The following is a 14,166-nucleotide window of genomic DNA, read 5'->3' as shown; positions in this document are numbered from 1 at the left end:
TTCTGTCCGTGATGATGAATCGGTCCCAGTAGAGCCTGACGCTGTCGCTTTCGAGGACCGGCAGGGGCTCGTACTTATAGTACGGCAACCTCTCATTTGCGAAGTCGTACTTATTATTATTATTATTGTTATGATTATTATTGTTATTACACGTCAAATAAATATGTTATTACAAGTCAACTAAATGGATTATTAACGATGGAGAAGAGAAATAAAAAACAACCTTTTTCAGTTCTGTCATTGACACACAAGAAGTTTTTTTTTTTTTTATTTTATAATACCATAAACAAAGTTAGGGTTGCTATATAAAGTTCACAATAAACTATACTTCAACACTACCCCTCAAACCAAACTTTGTTTCAAACATAAAAAAAAATACCATAAGCACAAACAGCACAATACAAAAAATAAACTTATAATTTCTGATACAGTGAAATATCTTTCATAAAATTACTTATTTTTACAGAACTCAGAGGCTTGGTGAACATATCAGCCACCATACACTGAGTAGACAAATACTTAATCTCTATTTTGTTACTCTCAACTGCTTCTCTAATAAAATGAAATTTAATGTCTATGTGCTTAGTCCTATTACTATTTACCTTGTTAGCAGCTATCTTATGACATGACTGGTTGTCATTATACAAAATAATAGGTTTATCTATCATCTCTACATATAGTTCTTTAATAATATTCTTTAAGAAAATAGCCTCCTTGGCACCCTGAGCCAGGGCAACATATTCCGCTTCAGTTGATGATAATGAAACACAAGTTTGCTTTTTACTTTCAAAGGCAATAAGATTATCACCAAGTTTAAACACTAATCCGGAATATGATCTCCTGTCTTCTGAATTTGCCCAATCGGCATCAACATATCCATATAAACTGAAGTTCTTTGACTTCTTATATACTAAACAATAATTAATTGTACCTTTCAGATACCTTACAATCCTTTTTACCTGTACAAAATGTTCTTTTGTATAACAATTATTATATTGAGATAATACACAAACTGCATGTAATATGTCTGGTCTGGTATTTAGAGCAATATACATCAAGCTTCCAATTAAATTTTGATATGGAATTTTTGGATCAACGGTGTCACTTTTACTCATCCTCAAACCTGGTAGAATTGGTGAATTTACAGGTTTGCAATCTTGCATTCCATACACACTTAATATATTTTCTATATACCTTTTCTGATCAACAATTAATTCTGAACCTACTCTTCTTATTCTCAAACTTAGGGCATGTTCTATGGGACCTAAATTCTTTAATTTAAATTTACTATCTAGTAGAGAAAATATATCATGCTTTTTCTTTTGATTATTACCAAATGCAAAAATGTCATCCACATAAATTGCTAAAATTAAATAAAGGTTATCTTGTTTGAGAATATAAATACATGGTTCATGAACAGACTGCTTAAAACCAATATTAATCAAAGCATTATGCAACTCTTTATTCCAACTTGAGGCTGCCTGCTTCAGTCCATACATAGCTTTGTTTAGTTTGCATACCTTAGGCACATTATCATTTTTACCTTTATCAATTAACAAGCCCTTTGGCATATACATAAAAACATCTTCATTTAATGTTCCATGAAGAAAAGCAGTAACAACATCCCAATGGTCTATAAACCAATCAAACTGAATTGCCAAAGAAAAAGAATTCTAAGTGCACTAGAACGAACAACTGGTGAATATGTATCATGATAATCAATACCAAATCTTTGATTATACCCACGTGCAACTAACCTAGCCTTATATTTGACAATATTGTTGTCACTGTCTTTCTTTATTTTAAATACCCATTTGCTATCTATAGGGGTTACACCCTTTGGTAAATCTACAATAGACCAAGTATTATTAATATCCAATGATGAAAGTTCAGCATTAATAGCATCTTTCCAACAAGCTGGTAAATTATCAAAATCATCAAAATGTAAACATTCATCATCAGATTCCATGCACATATACACATGATAGTCTGGAAACTCCTTTATCTTTCTATTACGCAATGGATATCGTTGAGAATTTTCACTTTCGACATTTCCATTACTGTTACCACTACACAATGGATCCACATTTATCACTGACTCACTTTCACTTTCTGATAAATTATCACAGTCTAAGAACACAGGATCACTATCACATGAATTATGTATAAAATCTTTACCTGAACTTGGAACCTGGTCACATGCTTGAGCTGGATCAGCGGTGACAGCCCTTGGGGCCATAGACGATGATGCATGTCCTCTTGTCACTTTCTGAACTTTGCTGCTGTTGACTTCATCAGCATCAGGAATTAAGGATATCACAAAATCATGATTTTTCGAAGATTCCTTCTGATGTTTAGACTGCTGCTCTGTTAAATCCTGTTTAAAAATATCAACACATACTTGTTCTGGTAGGAATTTAACATCTCTAGATAAAACTATCTTTCTGTCCTCTGTCCATATTCTATACCCATCTTTGTCTCCACAATATCCAACTAAGTTTCCCTTTATTGCCTTTTTATCTAGCTTTCTGCGCTTTTGGTCAGGTACATGAATAAAACATTTTGTGCCAAATATCTTCAGATGACTTATATCAGCTTTTTTGCCAAACCATAAACTGTATGGTGTAGATGAGTCATCAACACCTGTTGGACCAGTCCTATTCAGAACATATGCAGCAGTGTTAACAGCTTCTGCCCATAGCTGCTTATCAAAATTATTTGCATGTAGCATACTCCGAGCTGCTTCCATTAATATTCTGTTTTCACGCTCCGCAGCTCCATTCTGCTGTGGGCTATATGGAATGGTCATGCGATGATTAATTCCAAATGATGACAATATGGCTTGCATTTCCTTGTTTATAAATTCTTTACCTCCATCAGTTATTAATTCTTTTATTGTATGACCTATTGTCTTAGCTTCCAAAATAAAGTTCTTTGTTACTTCTGAAACTGCTGTCTTTTCTTTTATAAAATATACTTTTCTGTATTTGGAGTAATCGTCTTTGAATGCAATACAATATCTACTACCTCCAACAGATACTTCAGCAATGGGGCCACAGACATCAGCATGAATAATTTGTCCTGGTACCTGTGCTCTGATATTTCTTGTATGAAAAGGCAAGCGAGACATTTTACCAAACATGCACCCATCGCAAACAATTTTTTCTGCTGGCTGGAATGGAATATTATTCAGTTTTAAGAATTTTTCAACATGTCTAATATTCTGGTGACATAGGCGTTCATGCCAGATATTTAAGTCTGCCGTATGACTACTAAGCATACAATAATTTTCAGGTAATATCACCCTCATCTCCAATCTGTACATATTTCCCTTATTTCTTATTGCAACTGCTTTTATGTTATTGCCATTTTTAAATATTCTTTTATTTTTATCACCTATTTCAATTAAATTATTTTTTAAAGCTGACCCTGAAGAGAATAAATTCTGTTTACAGGTAGGAACAAACCAAGCATCTTTTAAATGACCTTTCTCCCATTTTCCATTAACCAACATTTTTATGTCTATGATGCCAAATCCTACAGCCATCATTTGACTACCATCTCCGAGATAAACTGGAATTGGGTTATCAAATTGTTCATATGAAGCAAAATACTCTCTATGTGAAGTAATATGGTGTGACGCACCAGAATCTATTATCCAGTCCTCTTTAGTTATCACGGTACTATGTGCAACAAAAGCATGTCCATTTGTAGAATCAGATTTTTGTTTATTTTTAAATTTAAAACAATGTTTTTTGATATGTCCTTTTCTTTTACAATAATTACAAACTGGACCTTTATTATATATACGCTTTTCAGTCTTTGCAACTAGAGCGACTTCACTTTCAGGTTTGCTTTCATTCAATCTTTGCTCATGTAAGCGAAGACGTTCCATTAATGTGGTTACATTTCTATCCGATGCAGGGACAGATTCCCATGCATTTTTGAACTCAAGATAGTTAACAGGCAATGTATTCAGTATTCTGTTTAAAAGTAAGGACTGAGGCAAAGTACTGCCTTCATTTTTCAATTCTAAGTTTAATTGAGTATACAGTCTTTGTAACTTAGAGACATGCGTAGCTATACTGTCCTCTGGTAACTTTTTATACGTAAATAGCTCGCAGTACAAAAGATCCAGTCTTCTTTCATTTTTCTGTTCATACACAGCATGAAGAGTATCCCACATTTCTTTCGCACTTTTGCAGGTTAAAATGTGCTGTTTCGGCTCTCTGCCTACTGTTGAACCTATTAAATACCTTGCAATTGATTCCTTTTCATGGTATAATTTGAAAGACTTTGGTTCTTCTCCATCTTTTGGTTGTTGCGCTACACCGGTCACATGGTCCTCAACTCCATGTAGGGTTATTTGTAAGTTGATATCGAATTTCCATGAAATCCAATTACCTTCACCCTCCAACTTGTCCACTGTGATTTTATCTAATCGCACAGACATTATTGACAAGTACCTCAAGAAGTTCTGAACAAAAAAACTTTCAACCGGAAAAAAAAAATGGTGGCTGTGACTTGTGGAAATTGTTCTAGTTTTGTACGAATAATTACAATACCATATAAATGGAAAATCAGGCTGGGCCATAACCTGTTATGATTATTATTGTTATTACACGTCAAATAAATATGTTATTACAAGTCAACTAAATGGATTATTAACGATGGAGAAGAGAAATAAAAAACAACCTTTTTCAGTTCTGTCATTGACACACAAGAAGTTTTTTTTTTTTTTATTTTATAATACCATAAACAAAGTTAGGGTTGCTATATAAAGTTCACAATAAACTATACTTCAACAATTATAAATAAATAAATACATATAATAGTGCATGATTTTAAAAATTATTCACGGCTATTTGACCCAGTTAACGCTCACGTAACAAAACACACCGTAAAAGGCGGTCGTAAACATAATACAACTTTCGACGGTCGGTTAAAAGCAACAGTGACATAATGTGACGGTCAATCACCAGTATGCATGGTGAATAACAATTCGTCGCATTTAAACTTACAAGTGATTTCAATACTTTTGCCTTTGGGATAGAGTTGAGATTTTTTTGATAACACTCCGATGTAATAGAAGTAACTCTAGAATGGCAAAAATGAAGACTTGGCTTTGAAATGTTTTGTGACTACGATACGATGTTATATCTCAATCAATCCTCAAACCAAGGCGTGTGGTCCTTACATAGAATAGGCCACCCCTTCCTTTCCCGTGGGTGTCGTAAGAGACGACTAAGAGAGAGCGAGGGATGGGCAGCAGCGTCTCTCTGAAAACATTTCCAAAGCCTTACTGCAGTTGCCAAGCGTGGCAACTACTGGCAAAATTCTCTAAGGGAAGGCTTATGTCCAGCAGTGGACAGTTAAAGGCTAGTATGATGACGTATCTCAATATTTATCAAAATGCTGCTTGCGACCCCCCGGGGGTACCCCAAGCCTCTATAACGAATTGAATGTAATGTAAACTATGGGTAAACAGCTGAAATAAAAACTTTTTTATTACTCATGACTAAAATAAATACAGTCGAATTAAGAATTCAATAAGCGTTCTATAAATAAAATGTAGGCCACAAACAAAAATGAAAGTGAGTGACCCCAGTATAAAAAATCGACACAATATGGCATCCGTTACTTAAATACCAAACATACACATGGCATTAAAAATAACTTACGCATCACTAACTCTATACCACGGCTTAGCCCGTGAGAATCTCAATATTATACATATGAAAGTGAGTTTGTTTGTTAATTTACAGCACTTAACGGGGGTTTGGGGGGGAAAGGGATTGTTAGTAATGGAGACTGAGAATCCCATTGTTAGCAATATGCCCAACCAGGTCGACCTCCTCGCGGTTCCCCCTGGAAACTATCATGGTTAATTCCTGATGAATTCATCATGATGGGCTAACTGGCCTGTTTTCATTCTCATCTATCACCCTTCACTGGTGCACCGCCAGCGTACTTCGTTAGCGCAGGCGAGGTTACCACACCATTTTCACTCATAAAAAAGCACTTAACGGGGTGGGGGGCGTTGATTATTAGTACCTAATATAATTTAACCGTCCCTCGTTAATAATATACTCTATCAGGTCGACCTCCACGCGGTTTCCCTGGAAACTATCGTGGTTAATAATTGTTGAATTCGTCACAATAGGTCAATCGACCCGCATTCATCCTCTCCAATGTTTTGTCCGTAAACAGTAGATTTTGGGTTTAGTTAAGTCGGTCACGCCTGTTATATTATATATATCATTTTTGAAAATTCTATCCACCCGGATGGAATTTTCATAAATGCCGGATCGCTAGTGTCTCTATAGGAATGTACTCACGCTTCGCAGTACGGCAGTTTCCCGTAGCCCTTGTACGTCCGCATGTTCAGCGTCATGCCGCACTCCTGGCATTTGAAACATCCCTTGTGCCACACCTGCGAATAAGGAGACGACGTTTAATTAATATAAATAAATAATCTTCAACAGACTTTAAAACAATTTATTTCTTTATTATTATTTACACACTTTATTTTAAGAGTTTCACAAAAAAAAAAACTTATATTTTCACATTTATTTAATTTGTGTATGTATGAGTTTATGTGTATGTGTGTGTGTGTGTGTGTGTGTGTGTGTGTGTGTGTGTGTGTGTGTGTGTGTCGAGTGTCTATGTGTGTGTGTGTGTGCGCGCGTGTGTGTATGTGTGTGCGCGTGCGTGCGTGTGTGTGTGTGTGTGTGTGTAGGTATGTATATATATATGTATATGTGTGTATGTATGTATATATATGTATTTATATGTGTAATTTTTTATTTATTTATGTATTAATGTTATATTATTATTCATGTACTTTTATTATTTACATACGTAGGTATATAGAGTTGTTTTTATTGTGTTATATATTCAATTTTTTTTTACTGGGTATTATTTAGTTTATCTTTAATTGTACGGTTATTACCCTTATACATTCTACAGTTTTCTTTCAGCTTCTCAAAGGTTGACTGTAAGAGATCCCTTTATGGGATAAGTCCGCCATTGTATATTAAATCATTTATCAGTGTTCAATGTGAATTATGTACAATAAAGATTTTACAATACAATAACAGGTTTTGTTTTTTTTTTATTGTGAAACAAACTCTATTATTGTACATAATATATAACAATATCTATATTTTTTAGTTACAATAAATATATACTGGTCTCAGTCAAATTCAAATCATCCTTCAATACCTGGTTGGGTATATTGCTAGCAATAGGACCCTTAGTCTCCATTACTAACAATCCCTTCCCCCCGCCCCCGTACAGGCGGGGTTACCATTCCATTATCATCCATGAAAAAACTAGCCATAGATCTGATCACTCCGCTAATGGAAAAAAGGTTCACATGGCCCACTTTGCATTCAAATCTCCAGGAGCTTCTGGCAGAATTTTAAAAAAGAAGCGGCCATTAGATGGCCCAAGTCCTGCTCCAACTGGAAAAAAAATATCTATCACCTATGGCATGTGCCGAAAATTCCTTTGTGGTGAACACGCTAAACCAATATGTCAAGACTGTGTCGAAAAAAAATAGAATATTTTTTATCTTCTACTAATTTAAAATATATATATATATATATATATATAGTGTCCACAAAACCCCTGGGTAGTACTAGAGGGAGACTGTACAAAAGTCGATTGCTTGGGTACCTCTGTCCCATTCGTGTTTCAACCGTGAAGCATTTGTGTTTGCATGGCTGTGTTTCGGTTTGAAGGGTGGGATATGGCGTGAATTTACTGGGCACAGAAGAATAACACCTGATTCCTCAGGAATGGCAACGCATGGGGGGTATCATGGGCGAAACAGTATACTCTGTTATGTCCATGGTACTGCTCATGTATATGCGACGATTACTACTTTCCATCAGGTGCGCAGCTAGTTTGCCATTCTAAGTTGTGTAAAAAAATAAAATAAAAAAAAAGTAATAATGCTTTTCCTGAGATGGGTACGGTTTAAGGGTTAAAGAGAAAAAAACCACCGTTAATGTTACCCGTGTTATTTAACCGGTTATTAGGTAACGGATAACCCACTGCGCCAGTTCACATAATACAGCAATTAGTAACAATAAGTAACCGCTGTATCAGTTGCGGTGCGCAGTCTGACACGGCTTGACCTATTGCGTAGACTTGTATACAAATGTTACGTGCTTCATATAAAATGGTAACTTTCTAACTCACTGGCTAGCTTTTTTTTATGCAACTTAGAGTGGCAAACAAACCGGGGGCCCACCTGATGGGAAGTGGTAACTGTAGCCTGAACAGTACTCTTTGTTGTTTCCTCCAAAAGAGTACAATAGTAAACTTATTATAAATATACACAATTACAAAAAAAAAAAAATTACAATGAGAAAACAATGGGCGGCCTTATCGCTGTAAGCGATCTTTTCCAGGCAACCTTTGGATGGAGAGGAGTAATTATAAACAGTTCGATCGCAGGAACGATGAAAATTCTACAATATTATTTCTAAATATGGAGATGTGGTACATGTAATAATGTAAATATATATTCCTACTCATTATCATAACAGAATATACTGTATCACCCATGATATACTTCATGCGTTGTCATTCCTGAGCACTAAGGTGTTATACCAGATTACAGAAAATATAACAATGTATGCAAGGAGCTTGATATTTTCCAACAATCCTTGCAATGTTACATTAAGGCTGCCAATTTGTTACTTTAAATTTATAGTCGTCATTCTTTTAATGTATATAATATCGAATGTTATGTAGAGCAGTTATTGGAGTGCAAATTTAATGCTGTTTTATGTAATATTTATTTTATAAATGTATTATTTTGTAATCTGTTGCCTTGCTATATATATAAATAAATAAACACCTCTGAATCCTGTAATTACATTGCCATATCTTTAAATCAAAATCTATAGGATATATCTCGTTGATCTAGAATCATGAAATTAGACATGAAGCAATGTCATGTAGCACAAGTAAAGGGGAAAATTCGAAAACTGTAAATTTGCAGTTACAACATCGCAAGTTCGACTCGCACTTGGTTTTTTTTTTTCTATTTTTTCAAATAAATCAAATAAGAATGAACCTCGAGATTTCCAAATGGAGGGCGTAAAGTGGACTATCATCATCATCATCATCATCATCTCAGCCATTAAAATGAACTATGTTTACACATAATAGAGTATGATGAAACGAACAGTATCTATGCACTGCCTTATGGCTCGGTACCCGTAACACATCGCAATTAACCAACAATACAGACATTCCAGTGTTATTAACGCCTGCGCAAGCGCAGCGTGTTCTAACGCTCTATATGGGCCCATAGACACATTAAAACTAGGCCCCTGTGAGGTGTCAGGTCACTGTACTAAACAAGTGTATTTTGCATCGCAAAAAGAACATGTAAATTATTTTGCTATACTAATATATATATATATATATATATATATATATATATATATATATATATATATATATATATATATATATATATATAGACTTTAATCGTAAAATCAAAATACTGAACCGATTTTGATGAAATTTATATGGAACCAAATTGAAAGTGTATTATTTCAATTAAAATTAATCCTAATCGTAATATGAGGCAACAAATAAATTAAAATACAGGCGAATTGAGAACCTCCTTATTTTTACAGTCGGTTACAGCGACTTGAATGGCGACAAAACACATAGATCAACGATACGTTTCGTAAACGGTTTAAATTTAAAAATATTTGAATTTAGAACTCGAAAGAGTGTTAAAAAATCCGGGTGGCCAGGATACATTTGTTTGGCACAAAATTATGAATGATATAATGATATCAGACGTTAACTGTCCACTGCTGGACCATGGACCTCCTCCATAAGGAGGCTTTGCCAGTAGTTGCCACGTTTGGCAGGCGAGTTGTCAAACGCAATTAGACTTTGATGATGTTTTTTGGTTAAATTCCCTTTACCTTACCTTTCGAAATTTAGTATACATCACACATCACGATCACACAGAAAAAGCTGAGGGTAAAGCCTAGTTTATCATATTACTGTATTTATGACCATATATGCTTTAGTTCACCTTCACGGTGCTGAGGTCATCAAAACGAGAGCAAAGCATTATAAACGGATTTTCTAGAAAAAAAAAGTACTTCATAATTTTATATAGATTCTATCATCGCATTGCTCGTCTCTCGTGGGATATGGCAGTGAATTTACAGGGTACAGAGGAATAACACCTGAGTCCTCAGTAATGGCAACGCATTGGGGGTATCAAGGGCGAAACAGTATACTCTGTTATGTCCATGGTACTGCTCATGTCTATAGGCGACGGTTACCCTTTTCCATCATATTCCGAACTCACCCCGGCCGTGCTGTAGTGGTTCAGTATATCCAGTGTGCGAGCATCTGTTTTATCTCTGGTTATCACTTGTTATCATATTATATCAACATAACGTTCGACATAGTTCGCGTGACGTCACAAGCTAGCTACCGAGCACACATATGAACGGTTAATCGCGGATACCTCCTAACATATAATTGTAGACATTTTTTCTGACGTTCATATCTCCTTTTTATGCCACATACCAGAGGGAGACTGTACAAAAGACGTTTGTTTGGGCATCTCTGTCTCATTCGTGTTTCTACCGTGAAGCAGTTGTGTTTGCATGGCTGTGTTTCGGTTCGAAGGGTGGGATATAGCAGTGAATTTACAAGGTACAGAAGAATAACACTTAAATCCTCAGGAATTGCAACGCATGGAGGGTGTCATGGGCGAAACAGTATACTCTGTTGTGTCCATGGTACTGCTAATGTCTATAGGCAACGGTTACCACTTTCCATCAGGTGGGCCGTCAGCTTGTTTGTCATTATAAGCTGCATAAAAAAAAATTACTCTATGGTGACTACTGAAATTTGACAACCTAGTATTAGTCTGTATAATCCATAGATTAGATAATTCCTTATCGCTCTAATTATTACAGTGTTGGCCAATAAATTGTGCCTCGTTTGGAGACATGTTTATATGCCATGGTTTTATAATATCTACTCTCACCATATTTTTTTACGTAAAATAGAACGACAGACAAACTGACGGACTGCCTGATGGAAAGTGATAACTATAATATACTACAGGCCAGGGGTGGCCAACTGGTCAATCGCGACTATTAGTCCAGTATTACCTTTATGTGTATCTTTCAATACAGATTGAAATATAAACATAAGTGTACAAAAGGCGGTCTTATTGCTAGGGCACATCTCTTACAGACAACCTTTGGTTAAAGGAGAACAGACAGAAATGGGCAGATGGCGCAAGAGTGAATCAATAATTTTCCATGTCCAGCAGTGGACAGTTAAAGGCTGATATGACGACGATGTCCTTTAAACCAACACAGCCACACAAGCACAGCTTTTTCGCGGCTAAAATCGAATTATGAAACTGGCTAGTATTTTTAATCACTGTCAATTAAAAAAGAATTATCAACGACTTTGTTAGCCATAAAAGAAAAAAAAATTTACATACCTAATTATACGTGTATGGGTAGTTTAATTATGTGTGTATGATAATGCTGGAATTAATTAGTATTTATAATTACTCTTCTGAAAACCATTCAAGTTTAATATCGGAATACTTTCACTTATACTTCGATCGTATAATATTTGTTTTTATTATCGATTTTTTTAACCGACTTGAAAATAATAATAATAACTATTTATTTAGACCCATTTTGTTAGTTATAAATTAACTTAACCTATGTTAGTAAATGAGCAGTCACGATGCTCTTACATTGATAACCTATCCCATCCTATATTTTAGGATGGGACAGGACCGGCAACTGACTCCAGGATGAGATTTAACAACCTCATTGCTAGCAATACACGCTATCAGGTCGACCTTCCACGCGGTTTCCTCTGGAAACCATAATGTATTGTATTGTATTGTAAAAATCTTTATTGTACATAAGTCAGATTAAATACTAGTAAATGATTTAGTATACAATGGCGGACTTATCCCATAAAGGGATCTCTTACAGTCAACCTTTGAGAAGCTGAAAGAAAACTGTAGAATGTATAAGGGTAATAACCGTACAATTAAAGATAAACTAAATAATACCCAGTAAAAAAAAAAAATTGAATATATAACACAATAAAAACAGCTCTATATACCTACATATGTAAATAATAAAAGTAAATTAATAATAATATGATTAATTATTGTTCAATTGGTCACAATGCGCCAACTGACCTGCCATCATTCTCACCTGTCACCCTTCACTGGTGCCTCGCCAGTGTATACCGATAGCAAGGATAGGGTTACCATTCCATCTTCACCTATAAAAAAAAAATCTGTATCCAGGACACTGTTTGAGCTAATACGTACCCTACCCAAAAACTAAATAATTCGTATGTCCCATTTTCGGCGAAGAAAAAGAAAAAAACTTAAGAAAAAGACTATTTATTTATTCTTTATTGACCACACAAACAATGCTATATAATATAGCATTCTCTCCCAGTCAATCTTTAGTAAAACAGAAATGTAATTCTGCGGTGAAAAATTAAAAATTGTTGATAAACAGTCACAAATTCTTAATTCGTTCGTATTTTTTAGGTTTATTAACTTCATAACTCCGTCATTTATAAACAGACTTGAAAATTTTATTTATCTGAAAGTTTTTTTTTTTATATATATATACGGTACATACCACACTGGTCCATTGTAATAATGGACTAAAGTTACAAAGATTTATGGGAAAAACAATGGCATGAGCTAGACTGAGACCCAGACAGCTGTACACACAGCACGGTTAAAGCAATTGGCAAACTGTGTTAAATTATTAATTATATGTACGAATCTTAAAGATTGTAAGCCAAGTAATTTAAAGACTGTAAACCAATTAAGTATTTTATTTTCAAAACTAAATTATTGAACTGATTTTGATAAAACTTCTATGGGACCAATCTGTGAGTATTCTTCTATCCTTAAAAGGATAGAAGAATACTCACAGATTGGTCCCTACCTAAAGGTAAAAAAAAAAAGTATTTTCCAAATCGGTTTACAACAGACAGAGTTAAGAAGTAACAAACATAAAAAAAGGCATGCAAATTGAGAAATTCCTTCCTTATTTATGAAGCCAAATGAAAATAATGCAAACAACTGACACACAGCACTAACACAAATGGGACAGAAGTACCCAAGCATAATTTAATACAAAGTCCGCATTTACTATTAGAGTAAATAATGAAAGCGGCCCTCACATATAGCAATTTCTCTATCGTAACAAATCTAAATTACAATTTCAACGAGTAACCATTACGGCCACAATGCGTTGTGGTACAAACAGAATTACAAAGATACAATCGTTATTAGTTCAACGGTTGCTCTAAATTGAATTATTAAATCAATATTAAACGTAGGCTTGAGCGATAGGGTGACCACGCTCGACGTTACAAGATGAACACTTTATACTTTTTTTTTATGGAACTTAGAATGGCAAACAAGCTGACGGCCCACCTGATGGAAAGTGGTAACCGTCGCCTATAGACATGAGCAGTACCGTGGATATAACAGAGTATACTGTTTCGCCCATGATACCCCGCATGCGTTACCATTTCTGAGGACTCAGATGTTATTCCTCTGTACCCTGTAAATTCACGCCATATCCAAACCTTCAAACCGAAACACAGCTATGCAAACACAACTGCTTCATGGCAGAAACACGAATGGGACAGAGGTACTCAAGCAATCAACTTTTGTACAAAGTCCCCTCTGATAAAAGCTGACGGCCCACCTGAAAGAAAGTGGTAACCGTCGCCTATAGACATGAGCAGTACCGTGGATATAACAGAGTATACTGTTTCGCCCATGATACCTCGCATGCGTTACCATTTCTGAGGACTCGTTTTTACTCTGTACCCAGTAAATCTGTAAATTCAGCGCCATATCCCACCATTCAAACTAAAACACAGCCATGCAAACACAGCTACTTCACAAATTTCTCAAAGTTTTCTTAACTCGTGGTAATAATAATAATAATAAACTCTTTATTGCGCACAGTAGAGATGTATAAAAGGAGTATTTATACAGTATATGCATATACAAAAGGCGGCCTTATCACTAAAAGCAATCTCTTACAGACAACCTGGTAACCATATAAATGCGTCTAAATGTTTGGG

General features: G+C 35.1%; 1 protein-coding gene across 1 annotated transcript in view; it reads right to left on the bottom strand.

Annotated features, from left to right (window-relative positions):
- The window catches only part of LOC113514865 (LIM and SH3 domain protein Lasp), a 38,934-nt gene that overhangs the window by 16,741 nt on the left and 8,027 nt on the right, over positions 1-14,166 (bottom strand). The window contains exon 2 of the mRNA XM_052901053.1: positions 6,339-6,433. Within this exon, the coding sequence (XP_052757013.1) occupies positions 6,339-6,433 (95 nt within the window). The remainder of the gene's footprint in view (positions 1-6,338; positions 6,434-14,166) is intronic.

The sequence above is a fragment of the Galleria mellonella genome, unplaced genomic scaffold, assembly GCF_026898425.1.
Source record: "Galleria mellonella isolate WM207_F2 unplaced genomic scaffold, CSIRO_AGI_GalMel_v1 utg746, whole genome shotgun sequence".
NCBI lineage: Eukaryota > Metazoa > Arthropoda > Insecta > Lepidoptera > Pyralidae > Galleria > Galleria mellonella.
The sequence above is the reverse complement of the archived record's forward strand: the minus strand, read 5'-3'. Positions and strand labels throughout refer to the sequence as shown.